Source organism: Chaetodon trifascialis, chromosome 4 (genome assembly GCF_039877785.1).
Source record: "Chaetodon trifascialis isolate fChaTrf1 chromosome 4, fChaTrf1.hap1, whole genome shotgun sequence".
NCBI classification, from domain to species: Eukaryota; Metazoa; Chordata; class Actinopteri; order Chaetodontiformes; family Chaetodontidae; genus Chaetodon; species Chaetodon trifascialis.
Window position 1 is genome coordinate 11,148,714 of NC_092059.1, and position 15,245 is coordinate 11,163,958.

General features: G+C 41.2%; 2 protein-coding genes across 4 annotated transcripts in view; one reads left to right on the forward strand and one right to left on the reverse strand.

The window, feature by feature from the left end:
• On the reverse strand, positions 1 to 3,454 carry ccl25b (chemokine (C-C motif) ligand 25b). Of its 3 annotated transcripts, none has more exons than XM_070960896.1 (5): positions 3,344 to 3,454; positions 2,828 to 2,917; positions 837 to 954; positions 528 to 648; positions 1 to 441 (listed from the first exon to the last, which is right to left on the reverse strand). In XM_070960896.1, the coding sequence occupies exons 2-5, from the start codon at positions 2,889 to 2,891 to the stop codon at positions 433 to 435; spliced, it is 312 nt and encodes a 103-aa protein (XP_070816997.1). In that variant the 5' UTR covers positions 2,892 to 2,917; positions 3,344 to 3,454; the 3' UTR covers positions 1 to 432. The 3 variants fall into 3 exon arrangements, with proteins under 3 accessions (XP_070816997.1, XP_070816998.1, XP_070816999.1); XM_070960897.1 differs by having other exon boundaries at positions 2,828 to 2,914; positions 3,344 to 3,429; XM_070960898.1 differs by having other exon boundaries at positions 2,828 to 2,914; positions 3,352 to 3,401.
• A 3,647-nt stretch (positions 3,455 to 7,101) lies between these two features.
• Positions 7,102 to 15,245, forward strand: part of gclm (glutamate-cysteine ligase, modifier subunit) — an 8,346-nt gene continuing 202 nt past the window's right edge. The window contains exons 1-7 of the mRNA XM_070961393.1: positions 7,102 to 7,465; positions 9,366 to 9,428; positions 11,091 to 11,175; positions 11,849 to 11,905; positions 12,004 to 12,206; positions 13,047 to 13,161; positions 13,772 to 15,245. The exon at positions 13,772 to 15,245 is cut by the window's right edge and continues 202 nt beyond it. Of these exons, the coding sequence (XP_070817494.1) occupies positions 7,328 to 7,465; positions 9,366 to 9,428; positions 11,091 to 11,175; positions 11,849 to 11,905; positions 12,004 to 12,206; positions 13,047 to 13,161; positions 13,772 to 13,941 (831 nt within the window). The 5' untranslated portion in view covers positions 7,102 to 7,327 and the 3' untranslated portion in view covers positions 13,942 to 15,245. The remainder of the gene's footprint in view (positions 7,466 to 9,365; positions 9,429 to 11,090; positions 11,176 to 11,848; positions 11,906 to 12,003; positions 12,207 to 13,046; positions 13,162 to 13,771) is intronic.

A 15,245-nucleotide genomic window follows, 5' to 3' on the forward strand; every position in this document is an offset into this window, starting at 1 on the left:
TTTGGGTTGCATTGCTTCTTTATTTGATACACGAAGAAACAAAGCACAATTACAATGCTGATATAAAAATATGGAAATCTGTCATATAGAAAAGCTTATCCCCAAAGTGGCTTGTACATACACATCACACACTCTGCAAGTACATTTCAAAGCTGCCAAATAGTGGCTCATTCCTAGCAGGTGCTACATATCACAGAACAGTGAACACTATAATAGCAATGGCTTTTATAAATGAATGGTACTAGAATGGCTATAACATTGAGGGTATGCTATGTTTCTTTATAGTGAAATGTGTACATTTACATTCTCTGTCAGCAACAGGAAATACCAGCCCTTCTGTAACATAATCCATCTGGTGACAGGTGATATATGAAGCATGACACGGCAATGAAACACCTTTCCTCTCTCCCATTCCTCTCTTGTTTTTCTCCTTTAGGTCATCTACAAAGAGAAGAGTTATGCACACTGAGTATCTCTGTAAGGCATTAAAGTACACTGCTGTGAGAGTATGCTGTGTAACTTTTTACCTGATTCTTCCTTGCCATTCTCATGTTCACAGTCTCAATCAGACGCTGGACCCAGTGGTCTTCTGGATTGGCGCAGACAGTCCGCTGTTTTACTCTTGAAGGCCTCTTCTTCATCAGAAACCTATGCATATCAACGTTATCAAGCTTACTGTACAATTTTGAGTAGTAATCAGTGATACCAGGGTGCACATTTCTCAGCTTGAACCAATCACTTCCTTAGTAAGCAGTTTGTTTTTCCATTAGTCATTGCTAATCTATTATAGCGGGAAGTTTCAACAATGTAGGACCACAGAATGGGCCAAAACTCACACAACGGCTCTGATGTTGCAATCACCATCTGTTTCCTGCATCCTGTAGCTCTGAACGTTTTTCTTTATATTTTCTCTCATCTCCGTCACATAGCCAAGGCAGCAGTTACCATACGAGCCTGAAGAGAGAGAGAGAGAGAGAGAGAGAGAGAGAGAGAGAGAGAGAAACGTTGACTGCGGGTTAGAGACAGAGAGAGAAACTGCTCCTCTTGAAAACGTCTCCCTTGGGGAGAAATTAAGCAATCACTTAATTTGTACACTTGTGTTCGTGAGAAAACAATATAACTCAATTTTAACATTTGGCAGAGGCTGTCTCTTTATTGGGCTTTTTGTATGTGTGTGTCTTTGTTTATTGTCAATTAACTGTAAAGGTTATGAACTAAATGGGCCAAAGTGATCTCTATCTACTCTTGATGTCATCAAGTATTTGTAATGTGCTGACTATTAACAGGGAAAGCATAAATAACCGTGGTCTCATTAATCACTATTAATTAAATTGCCTGTCAAGAAGTTATTATTTTGGTGATTTCTATGATTGTGGACAAGATAAGTTTACATAAATATGAAGAGCTCATATTGACTGATGCATAATGAATGCTTTGGTTATATTTATTGTCATTGTCAGCAGTTGAATGTAAAAGATGAACTTGGCAGAGGTGTTTATTGCAGCATATCCTGCCACAGATTTCACAGTATAAGTTGCCCAGAACCTGCCATTGTCAGAAGGTTATCTTACCATCAGGACCCCAGCTACTGTGTGACTGAGGAAGCTCAGGTCATGTCCTCGGTGGGTTTTTTTCCGGGAATCTGGGGGGCAGTTATCGCTACATGGGGAGGTGTTTACATCCTATTGACACTTTTTCAAAAAATAGTACATGGTGGGTATTTTACAGGCAAATCTCACTTAGATTTGATAATTTGTAGGCTCATAGACGACGGATTCAGTATTATTCCACCAGACTTGTTCCTTTGAAACAGCATTTAGACTAATTATTAACTAAACAGATACATCATAAAATCTCTTGCTGTAATTAGTTACTTATTCCCTGACATATTTCTGGTTATAGGGTTTGTAATTTGCCTTTTATCATACTGGAAAACAGAACCTGTTTCTGAAACATACCCCAACTGTTTTTTTTTGTCAAACAAATGTGCAGTACTGTGTCCTCTCCTTCAACATAACGTCTCATCATTGAACTCTAAACTCCCTGCAGCAAATCTGTATGTGACCCTCCGTCGAACCTCATTAAGTTGCCTCTGCTACATTATGATGCCGCTTTTTGAAGAACCAAAAATATTTGGCACTGAAAAGCTCGTGAGCTATAAGGTGAGTGAGGCGTGGTGAGGCAGCGATGACCCAAAAAGTAGAAATCAGCTACTATATGAGGATGTTGTAAACGGCAGTTTAAGACTCTTCTTCTTTCACAAATTCAACTGATATATCAGCATCTCAGAAACAGGATATTGATGTCAGAAACTGGCAGTTTTACTCCAAAGTCATCAATCTGAAATTTCTCAGTTGTTCTGTTTTTTGCTGACAGGGACATTTTTTCTGACAATCAGCTATTTGGCGAAACTTAATTGAACCTGTCATATGATTACCACATCAAAGTGGACTATAATAGCAAGCCTCGACAGATTAGACTTTGGTATGAAGTGTTGTGGTGAATGTTTTTCAGCAAAATAATTCCCCTCGTTGAAAGAGATTTAGTAACAATATAAAAGGAATGTGGATTATGAAATACAGCTGCAGCCACAAGTCTACCAAATTTGGTCAACACGAGACTCCATATATCCTCCACAGTCATTGTTTCACCTATAGGTCCATGTGTGTAGGCTTTAGCTTGCAAAGAAGTAAAACTGTAAAAGACGGATACCTGCACAATATTGAGCTACTATTTAAAAAAAAAAAAAAAAAGTTAAATCTGTGTGCAATTTGATTACAGATTGCAATATCGTAGTTCTGGTGTCGAGCAAATCCGCTCCACTTACCCTGTGCAAGACTCAGGTACATGCAGGTGAGGAGCAGGAGGAAGAAAAGAGCTTGGAACTTCATGGCTGTTGTTCTTGTTATGTGGCCTGCTGCACAGAAACAAACAGATTAAATCAAAGAGCAGAACAACACAGAAAACTGGAGGCAGAGTCTCCGACTCCCCCCCCGCCTTGTAAATTTTGGATGTTGATGTAATATTTTCCATAACAAGCGCCTCCATCTGAGCTCTTGTGAAAGAAAAAGGTTGTATGTTTGACCCCTGATTAAAAATGTTTAAATCCTTGTCTGGCTTCCAGCTGAGTGCAGCTGTTTCATCTCTGAGTTCTGAGTGGGTTTTTTTTGTTGATCTTTCCAGAAACCAACTGAGTTTGTGGTAAATAATGGCTGGACTCCCTCTCTGATATCTCATTAAGCTCAACTTGGAAGACACAATGACATGTTTGCAAAATCAGGATTACAAAAGCACTAAGAACAACACGAGGGGATTGTTCCAGAAGCATGCAGAGAAAACGTACCTTCTCACATTCAATATTTCACAAGACGTCCTGGGAGAAAAGCCTTTCGTCCTGTGCAGCTCGTGGTGGCTTTCTACTCTCACACACATGAAATCTGCCCTCCCCTGACATAAATCCTGTCCTTTACCACTCCTCCTCCGACATGTCAACACTCAGTTTTACATCTGCACCGTACAAGTGAAATTTGATCACTGAATTCCTCAAGCAAAGTCACACACGCGCACGCACACGCACACACACACACACACACACACACACACACACACACACACACACACACACACACACACACACACACACATCAACACCTCATCTGCTCCGTAGAAGGCTGATTTCACATTTTTGGTTGTCTTTCAGAACATTAGACACTAATTACAAACAACTCAATATTCTTCAACTCTTAATCTCTGTTAGCGAAGGATTTACAGTGTAGTTAGGAAATGGACATGGTCTTGTCTGGCTGAGACAGCATGGAGTGAAATGATAATACAACACTGCAATGACATCATTTGAACCTTCCATTCTTCAGTTCTATCACATTTTCTCATTTCATATTCCTCACACAACGCCTGATCTAATCTGGCGGCACTAAACCTTTCCAGATGTATGACACCCCTTCAAGGTTGGTTCACTGTGTGTCTGTTAAGTATCATTTACATCTAATGAACAGGATCAGTGCAGGATTGTTTATCTCTCTGCAGCTGCAACCATTTCACAGCTCCGCACTACTTCAAACTATTTTCCCAAAGAACGCTGAATCTATCATGATGTGAACTTCATGGTTCATCTTGTGCCTTTTATTGTCACTTATCCATATACAGTCTGTGTCTATGGGAAATTCTAGTTCACTCATTTTCCTGCACCACTGCAATCAAAGTCAAACCTGTGCATTTGATTACTGTGGAGCTGAATCGATTTCATGAATAATGAACATTCAATATGTGATAATGAGATGGTATAAGAAAGAAAGTGTATGCAGGGTTGTCAGTAGGCCCATATGCTGCATATGTGTGAGGAATGTTAATGTCATTCAACACCATATGCGACTGATTGTGCATTGTGCAATGTGTGTGCAAACATCTAAGTGTATTTGTGTTATAGTGGCTGAACTGGCAGCAGAAGGGGATGCTGGGAGCAAACTTAATCCCAGTCATGGGAATTCATGTAAAAGATACTTCAGACCAGCTCCAAGTAGAGACAGAGTGGTAATATGAAAAGGAGAAACTCAATATTCTCTTTAAAAGGTTTAGTGGATGCACACCTCTTCCTCATGCCTTCCAAATACAGCATGTTTCCAGGGGTGGAATGCAACTAAGTACATTTTTGAAGTACTTGTACTGGATATGAGTATTTCCACTTTATGCAACAACACTTTCTACTTCTATTCCAATACATCTCAGTGGCAAATATTGCACTTCTTACTTCATTTCATTTGTCTAACGGCTTTAGTGACTAGTTACAATTTTCCATACCCTTCGTGTCCAGTGAACACCATGACTGTCCAAATTTGGTGATCTTGAATGTTTCTGATAAACTGACAGATTAAGTGTTCATTTACGGGAATTGAGGAAATCCCCCTATTTCTTAAGATGCATAAACTATTTAAAAATCCTCTTGGATTAGGTTGAAATACATTCTTACAAAGATGAAAATCGGGTTGTTTTTCTGAGCTAATGAAAAGCTGACTTATTAGAGATACATGGTTCTCACAGGACAGCGATGCTACAGACACGAGGAGAAACAAGTGAATCAAGCAAAGATGAATGTTCAATATAACAGATGATATGTGATGATAGAGTCGTATCAGGGAGTCTTTGGAAGTCTGACTCTACGAGGAGATTTTATAATTTAGGACATCTGCCTTGATTAGCAGCCAGACAATTCCCAGCCGTGGAGTCCAGACACTGGTGGTGGCGGTGGTGGTGGATGACTCTGCTGAGACTGAAGCTGATTAATGTGTGATCAATGAGCAGTGATGGAGAGGTGGAAGAGTGAGCATAACAGCAGCAGCATGAACATATTAAGGCAGAGAGAATCATTTTTAAAAAGAGAGCAAGAGCTCACAAAGAAAGTGTGTCACGGTGCCGTTGGAGACATGACACCATGTCAACTGACAGCCCAAGACAATGACAGCAAGTCATGACATAGTGAGAGTGCATGCGTGGGAAGAGTGAATGCAGGATGGCGTGAGACATAAACTACAGGCCTCAGCATGCAAAAAAGGATAACACTGGCTGAACTTTCACTAGAGTTTCATTAGTTAAAATTAGCTCAATCTTAAACATCTGCAGCAGTGAAATGCAACATACACATTAATGTAGCAGAAACATCAGATGTAAAAGTAACACGCTGACAGGGAGCATTTCTCCACATGACTACTTCTACTTTTGATACTTAAAACACATTTTGTTACAATATAGAAACTTAATTATATCAGAAAAGGATCTGAAATCTTGGTCCACCACCGTGTGTGTGCGTGTGTATGTGTTTTGGGGGGGGGGGGGGGTTACTGGCATGTGGTGCATATAATGAAAGTGAAAGCATTTTTAAGTGAAAAAATCACAAAAATAGTGCATTCTCCTCACTTTCCTAATAATTTGACTAAAAACAAAACAAAATAGTAGCACACGTTATTTCAGATGATGACAGTATATAGACTGGCCTTTCACACATAAGGTATAAGATAAGACTTTATTGTTCCCACACAGGGGAAGTTAAGTTGTTATAGCCAGCAAGTGTTAAAAAGCATGTAAGGTAAATAAGGTATGTGGATGTTTTATAGGCTCCAGCATTAAACACATGATTATCAAAGATCTCATTCCTCGACCGTGGACATTAATGTCCAGCCTCCACTCTTACAGGATAACTCTCTACAAGAATTTGGAACGTGGCTGCGGGGATTTCCTGCCATTAGTGTGGTCCAGCGGTGAGGCCCCCGTTCCAGTTCATCCAAAAAGTGTTGACCTGGCTTTGTTCAAGGGGGAGTAGTCATGCTGAAAAAGGAAAGGGCCTGTCCTAAAAGAAAAGAAAAGAAAAGAAAAGAAAAGAAAAGAAAAGAAAAGAAAAGAAAAGAAAAGAAAAGAAAAGAAAAGAAAAGAAACATTGCACATCATCAAGTTAGTTAGTTAACTGACAGTCTGCATAATCTACTATTACACAATACCCATACAAACGTGCATATAGGCAAAAACAAAGCATTCACATCCTTTACTTAAGTGGATGTATTAGTACCACAGTGCAAAAACACAAGTACAAACAAAACTACAAAAAGAATGAGCAGCAGCATGTACTTAAAAGTAAAAGTACTCATGATGTAGAATGGCCCTTCTCAGTGCTATATCATTGTATATTAGAAAATTAATTTATAACCAATGATGAATGAACACATTAGCAGCAATTCAATTTTAATCTGCAAAGTTGTAACTATAGCCTTGAAATAAATGTAGTGCAGTAAAAGGTAGAATGTTGTTCCCAGTATAAAGTAGCAGAAAATGTCAATATTCAAGTTAAGTACAGGTGCCCCAAAATTGCACATAAGCATAGTACCTCAGAAAATGTATTTGATTATAATTATCCACAGTGTCATTGTTGCTTGAGAAAATAATTAGAAACACCACACCACCATCTAGCGGTCAGAACTGGAACTGTTCCCGATTCAAATCCAAATCCATTCCATGGATCCAGTTGCGTATTGCGGATCAATCCGGTTTCCTCTATTTTCCTGACCACGTTTTACGGACAATCACAGACACCTCCGTGTGGGCGTGACCGACCGGCTTCTTCCATAACAGCCACTAAGCAACTACCAAGCCAGCAGTTAACACTGAGTGCAAGTCATCCTGACAACATAGTTTACATTTGCGTGGGCTACTATTGTCTGCTAGCGAGCTCTTAGCCAGCAGTCACAGCAGCAGCAGTGAACACTTGCTCGCTGTCACAATTGGTCACTGGTTAGCAACTTATTAGCCCCCTAGCGAAAACCACATGGATTCTCAAAACAGCAACATGAGCACTGAGGCGAGGACGTTGCTGAACCACGCTAAAACTCTCCGGCTCTACAGCGGGAATTTAGTCAACCGAAGTCGCATGAAGAAGAAGTGTCCGTGCTGCCCCAGTGAAGAGGTGAGATAACGTAAAACCTGCCTAATTTAAAACGGCGTCAGTTTTCTTTACCGCCATAGTTGGTTGTGTGCTGCGTGTGTGACAGTGTAGCTCCTTAGCTTAGCTTGTAACCTAACGTTCGGCTAACGTTACCTGGCTAAATATTTAACTAGCTAACAATACCAGTGTGAGTTAACGGACAATAAGGCATGTGTAACGTTATATTGGCGGTCAATAAAGAGAGAAATAAGACAGGGATATGTTTTTTAAAAATGTAAAAATGCCACACAACTGTGTTTGAGCTTAACTGCACTAACGTTGACTATCTTAAACTTTGAGTCTATTAACGTTATGTCTGGTTTGGGCAATGGAGGCATGCAATATAACTGACTTTATGATCCAGCCTAAGGTGAATAGTTGATGAATGTTCGTTGCTCTCTCAAAATAATGCACTATAAATGTTATCCTCAAACAGATCAAGACATTAACAGGTGATCTACATCTGCCGCAGGTGCGCCACTGAAACTGTTTGTTTTTCATTTTAACACCAACGAGCATGAACTCAAAATGTAGACAATATGCAGATTAAGAGATTGATATTTCTCAGAGTAACCGAGTTGTTGTTTTGACGAGATATCAGGAAGTGCTCGTTCAAATGTCAAACACAAGCCTAAACTGATGCCCTCAAGTCGCTATCAATAATCTTAAACCCAAAGATAGTCAGTTTAAAATAACATAACACAGGAGATAGCAACAAGTCCTCACATTTAAGAAGATGTAACCAGTGAATGTTGCAATCTACTTAATAAATGGCTTAGACACTAAATCAATGATCAGAGTAGAGGACAATTAATTCTTTGTCATTTGACTAATAATGCACCACTTGTTCACCACAGTTATTAAAAGGTGTGGAGGTTTGTTCAAAGTTGTTTTTTATTATGCGCTTTACATACTGTCATCAATCATTGTTTCCCCGTTACGCATGGTTTGAACTTGCAGTGGTGTATGTTGTGCCTGTCCTACCTTTGTTGATCTTGTAATTGTTGTGATTAAAGCCAAATGTCACCACAGTTATGAATAACATTTAGATACAGGATATGTATGACTTCAGCTTGACTGAACTGTCTGAGATTTTGGGCTTATCACACACATGTCTGTGTTGGCACATAGTGAATCCTATTCTATATACACAGCTGGCATATCACAAAAAATAATCTCTTTCAGGAGTCAGCAGTCACTCTGCATATTTTTCATATAGGAGTTACATAACTGCAGTATAATAAGATTGGTTCACAGCAACATTTAAGTTGTAATTATGACTGTGATGCAGTTTTTCTCTGTCTGATTTTGCATTTAATAGTACTGAAAAGAAAACAAGTATGGATGCCTCACATTGACTCTGTAGTAATGAACATTACGCTCTACCGTCCATCCCATATGGCAGCAGCAGGGTGGAGCCTCATGCGATGGAACCTGTTAGGTTTCTACTTGTCTGTCTCTCTCTGTACAGCTCCACATCTCCAGGTTTTGGCTTGTTTGATGTTTTCTGCTGCCTTCAACACTGACATTTCTCACTCATCCATTAACGTCTTCCACTGATGAAGCTGGCCTCCACGCCCCATGCTTATCCCTTTGGTTATGTTTTAAAATAAGACTTTCATCAGAAGTTACATTTGCCTTGTCTCCTCTCTGTGTCCCACGCTTTGAGCCGGTTTTGAAGTTTGTCCTGATTTCATTGTTTCTAACACACTGTGACCCATGAGTTGGAGGAGCAGCATATCACAGCTGTCCAGATGTTGATGTGAAGTCTGCTGACAAAAATAAGCTGTTCAGCTTCAGCTGAGCTTCAGCATTTTTTACTAAAATATGTATGTTTCGCAGATGTAAATTTAACTTTATGTTTTTGAATTTGATTTTTCAGCTTCGAGAGTGCATTCAGGCCACACTGAGCGACTGGTTCTCCACCACACAACCGCCATCCAAGGTGGGGAGACATTTACAGTTTTCTGTATTCTGTTTTCATGTGCTCTTGGGTTCTCTCAATGTGAGAGTATAGTAGTTTACCTAATTCAGGCTCTCAAATACTAGTTTTGCATGTTTTGATAACACTGAGAAACAAGTGTATAGCATATGGATTCATTCTCAGTTCTGGTCAGACCTGCAGTATGTGAATGAGTTGCACAATAACGTGCTACTATAGTGTCAGGCAGTAGGATTTCAGTGTTTGGAAAAATGAAATAATCAAAGGAAACATCAAAGGATGCGTCCAGGCATACTGAAAAGAAGCTGTCATGATGAATGTTCATGCAGTGCTGGCTGCCAAAGGCGCCATTCCAAATGTGCATCTGTCTGTTGGGATGGAGGGAAGGATGGGGGCAGCGGGCTTGGAAAGTTTTCTCTGGAAGATTTATTCATTAACTGTGACAGTATTTCTAAAAAGTAGTAGTCATTGTAAAATCTGTTTTGGTCAAACTAACATGTTTGACTGAAGTGGAGCTTTAAAAGGCTGCAGGATCCAACGTAGTTGCCCGCCATTGCTGCTGACACACCCTTGCTCTGGCTGTTTTGCAGGGCTCAGCTAATCTGCTTCAGCTCTTATCACCACACCCACTGGACTCAAATGGGGATGGGGGAGGTTTGACAGAGTTGAACTAAGGGTTCTTAAATATTTGAAAAACGCAAAGCACGTTAGAAACATCCCCTGCAGGGAAATGTCAAGAATGTGATGTTTGAGTCATGGGTTTTAGTTCTCTTCTGAGGTTGTGCTTGGTGTGTATTTGCTGGTAGAGGAACAAGTTTTTTTTTATTCTGTGTAACGTGTTCATGCTCTTCACCTCATTAATCACACTGTGGAACATTTGTCACTTATCAATTCTTATGCACAAAGAAAATAAAATCAGTTTAATTAACCACCAAACACTGTGAATGAGTCAGTTTTGAGGAGATTCCCCTCATGACTGACCAGTCCATAAATATTTTTTCCCCTCTCTGTGCAGGGAAAAGAAAAGACAATAATAACCTCATACAACCACAAAAATAATCAGACCAGCACTTACTCATTATATTTTCAAAAAACTCTCTTCTCCCTTCGTATTGTAACTTTAACTCTAAGCTGTCCGTCCCGTCATGACTGTAATGACCCTAAGCCATCATTTTACCAGACAGATGAAGCCAGCAATTTTTAGTATTTCAACTCTGAGAAGGGGGCTGCACGGTGGTGCAGCAGGTAGTGCGCGTGCCTCACAGCAAGAAGGTCACCAGTTCGATTCCCGGGTCGGGCCTTTCTGTGTGAAGTTTGCATGTTCTTCCCGCACATGCGTGGGTTCTCTCCAGGCACTCCGACTTCCTCCCACAGACCAAAAACATGCTCATTAGGTTAATTGATGACTCTAAATTGCCCCTAGGTGTGCGTGTGAGCGTGAATGGTTGTTTGTGTATATATGTTGCCCTGCGATCGGCTGGCGACCGGTTCAGGGTGTACCCCGCCTCCCGCCCGTTGACAGCTGAGATAGGCTCCAGCCCCCCCGCGACCCCAAAAAGGATAAGCGGCATAGAAAATGGATGGATGGATGGAACTCTGAGAAGGGGTTTTGTTACAATACAAGTTGCCATAGTCTCCGAATAAGATATTTTTCTTCTCATGCAGGACTTTCCAGACACACTGGACTGCTTTGTTTCCCAGGAAACAGATGCTATCACACCTGAAGAGAGGGAGGAGCTGAAGGTCTCGGGTGAGTACTGCAAGAAGAACGTTGAATTTGTAGATTAGCACGTTCATTAACTTTCCATGGACTTTGATCTGGGTTTGTGGATTTAAGCAGTAATCCCATTCCTTAAAGTTTGTGTAAAAACACACACAAAAAAGTTTCTTTAATCAGGCGGAAGCAGAAGAGAAAGTTGATAAACGCAGAGGGGGACATTTTTTTTTAATGTTGGAAAACCCTGTTTGTTTATGTTAATGCACAATACACGTTTAAAAAAAAAGATTTATCAACCTTAGTGTCACAGTGGAATGTGACTGGTGATCAGCTGCATGTCAGCACAGGAGCTGCTTCTTAGCAACCGTTCTCTTGTGTGCAGTGCAATGTGGTGCCATGCTTGTACATTTTCTGCAAGCATGCCAGCACACACTTTCCAGTCCAAGCATGTCAGGTCAGCTATGTTAAGGGCAATGATCAAGTTATTTGTAAAGAAAATCCCCGACATGATGGCTGACCCATGATCATTGCGTCCCCAATTAATTCTTGGCTGAATCATAAAATTGAAAAAAAGTAAAGAGTTCGACAAGTAATGAATTGTAAATTACTAAATAAGTTAGTGGTAGCAATGATTTAGACCTACCAGATGCTACAAAACAAGTGCAGTAAGTGGGACGACGTGTTCATAGTTGCCTTGTTTTCACAGTCAAGCTGTTCCTGTGCGAGTCGGGTCAGTCGTCCATCAGAGATGCAGTGGAGATGGGTGAGCTTTAAATCTCCTCAGCAACATTTTCATGTACAGTACGAAATACACACAATAGATATGAATCTTTTCTAATCTTGTTTGTCTGTCATGCCCAGCCTGCCAGACGCTGGCAGTGTCCCAGCTTGATTCTGTTATCATAGCACCACCTGGGCCCCTGGAGGGTGATGGTCAGACACTGGCTCACCTCCAGCCAGCCTGGGAGGAGCTGGAGGCTCTGGTCAGGAGCCAGCAGATTGCTGCCATTGGCACTTCTGACCTGGACAAAGATCTCCTGGAACAGCTCTACAACTGGGCTCAGGTGAGTGGGGAATCTTGTGCATGTTTGTATGCTTGTGTCATCTTTAAACTGGGCAGACACTGTGCATTTTTCTGTACATTGTGTGGACTCATACTACACATGTTCTGTTTTATTCATTCACAATTCAATTACAGTTTATTCAAACAAACAGCTGCATCCTTAACATTGTTGACTAAACGAGAGAATGGCAGCATTACTTTTTGAAAAATAACTGAAACGACTAGTCAAAGTAGTTTTCTTTGGATCGACTAATAATTAAACGACTAATCGTTGCAGCTCTACTCCTCTCAGTGTCTGCCCAGATTTGGAGGCAGCAGAGATGTTGACTTTTGATAATAACTGCAAGCAGGAGTGTTTTTCTGTCATGATCTTTGGCCTGGCTGCACGGTGGAGCATCATGTAGTGCGTGTGCCTCACAGCAAGAAGGTCGCCAGTTCAATTCCTGGGTTGGGCCTTTCTGTGTGAAGTTTGAATGTTCTTCCCGTGCATGCGTGGGATCTCTCCGGGCACTGTGGCTTCCTCCCACAGACCAAAAACATGCTCATTAGGTTAATTGGTCACTCTAAATTGCCCCTAGGTGTGAGTGTGAGTGTGAATGGCTGTCTGTGTGTATATATGTTGCCCTGTGATCAACTGGCGACCAGTCCAGGGTGTACCCCGCCTCTCGCTTATTGACAGCTGGGATAGGCTCCAGCCCCCCCCCCGTGACCCCGAAAGGTATAAGCGGCATAGAAAATGGATGGATGGATGGACATTGGCCTGTATACCATTGACAGACCTGGCAGCTCTCTGTGTGCCGTTTCCTGCCCGTCATTGATCACATGTCCTCTCTCGTACCAGGTGAAGCCCAGCAGCAACCAGGTCAACCTGGCTTCCTGCTGTGTGATGCCTCCTGATCTGACAGCCTTCGCTAAGGAGTTTGACATCCAGCTGCTCACACACAACGATCCCAAAGGTGAAATGAATTAAATAATTAATTAAAGAGTGCAGGTGTTCCAAATCAAGTGTTCCCAGTGCTGAGTCAAGTATTAAACACAACGCCACAAAAAGACCAAAACAATAAATTGATCAACTAAGTACTGTCTCAGCTTCCTCTGTGTTATAGACCTCCACAGTAAGCCACCTCGGGTCACTGGGTGACATGTTTCTTCATCGTGAGCAATGTGTTTGCTCATACACTGGGCGACTCCATGCAAATGCACTGTTTTCTCCTGTTTGAGTAATGTTTGCTCAAAACTAGTGTCCAGATGTTTTTGGAAATGACTTTTTCTTTTAATTAAACCATGTATTTGTGATGGTTTTTAAGATTTGTCTTTAGTAGAAATGGATGAGCTTGAGACTGAGGAAAGTATTGAGACAGACTGACCTGCTGTTGATTTTGGTCTTTTCATGGAATTTATTGATACTAACAAAGTTATGGACAAATGCCAGAACAGCCTGTTCATCATCAGTCAGTTGAAGGATTGTATTTGCATTGTAAGCTGCTCAGTCCACTTGTATCTGGTGATTTTTTTATTCCTGAGTTGTAAACACTTCCTGTCTTGGCCTCATGTTTCCATCCACAGAGCTGATGTCAACAGCCACCTTCCAGGAGGCGATGCAGGAGGGAATGCAGGACCTGAACACCGCTGACTGGAGGCTGGAGTGGGTCCTGCGCTACTCCATTATTGTCAAGAGCAGGGGCATCATCAAGGCCAAGGGCTACCTTGTCAGTGCAAGGAAGGCGAGCCCCTAGCATGGAACACTACAGAAGAAACATGGATGAAGCCATTTTCCTCCTTTTTCACTCTTTCTTTCTCTCTCTCTCTCTCTCTCTCTCACACACACACACACACACACTCGAATACACACACTACATGCAAAGTAACAGCTCTGAATAATGGAGTCATTGTTTTATCTCACAGATAAAATTGCATCGTGATCATCTTTGATTTCTTCAGTTTAACAGATGCAGGTATCCATTACCATCATCTCAGTGAGATCAAAAACAGGAGATGAACATGCAAGACCAACTTCAGTGTCAGTTTGGAGAGAATAGACTGTGAAAGTGAAAGTTTCACAGATAGTGGCTCTCACTGTGACCCGTGCATTGACAGATCAGCCTTTATCTACACAGTAGAGGCTGCTTCAGTGGTGGAAAATGTGATTAGCTAAACTTTGACCCAAGGTGAAAGTTCCTTTACTTTGTTCTGAATTGAAGTGCCTCTCATCTTTAGCTCCTATCCTCATTCCTGCTCTGCCTCCAGTGTCTCCGTGTGAATTGAGCTTTAAATATGTCAGTCTGAATGAAAAGATTCTGAGTGGCTAAAGCAAAAGAAAAAGAGAACTATTGTTTTTTAGTGCAGAATGATAACATTTTTAAAGGGTAAATGGGGGGAAAAAACTGAAGCAAGTCTGACCATGCAATTAGATTTTTTTTCCCGATGTATATAATACCAGTTGCATTCCTCAGCTGAGTTAAAAAAATGCACAAATTCAAATCCATCTACATACAAGATGTGTATTTTATGATGCTGACTAAATTTGACTTTAACTGGTAAAGCAGATAAGTACTGTATGCGAGTATTAAATAACTTTGTTTTGTCATGCATCTTTACTAACCATGCGCTATTTTCGACTAGTCATTGAAATGTTTGCCCGCCCTATGCCACGAGATTCATTCAAGGATTGAGAGTGCAGCATTTTGAGATATTGTGACATGCATAGAAGGCTTGTGTCCTCTCTGTGCATTGCTGTTGTAGCACTGTAGCAAGATGTGAAGATTTGTTAAGGTGGAGTGAGTCATTCTGGAGAGAGGTGGTTGATATTAGCACCCCTCAGTCCTCACAGTGGGATCGCGCGTTAGTGTGCCAGATTTACCGTCTCCCTTCCTCTTGTCCTTGTCCTGTGCAGGAGCATGGACACCACCTGTTGCTGATTGGCAGGAATAGTGTCGCGTGTCTCAGTCCGAGCCACTTTGTGTCCCATTTCCAGGGCCAGGGTTGTGGACAAAAACTATTTGTTTTTTTCAGTGCACATAGAGAATGGACAACTGGCGCA

Excerpts from the sequence above, each read along its gene's own strand:
- ccl25b (XM_070960896.1), bottom strand. The coding sequence starts at position 2,891 with ATGAAGTTCCAAGCTCTTTTCTTCCTCCTGCTCCTCACCTGCATGTAC. Across the intron at positions 955-2,827 it reads GTACCTGAGTCTTGCACAGG|GCTCGTATGGTAACTGCTGC; the intron begins GTAAGTGGAGCG and ends CTCTCTCTTCAG. Across the intron at positions 649-836 it reads TGCAACATCAGAGCCGTTGT|GTTTCTGATGAAGAAGAGGC; the intron begins GTGAGTTTTGGC and ends TGATATGCATAG.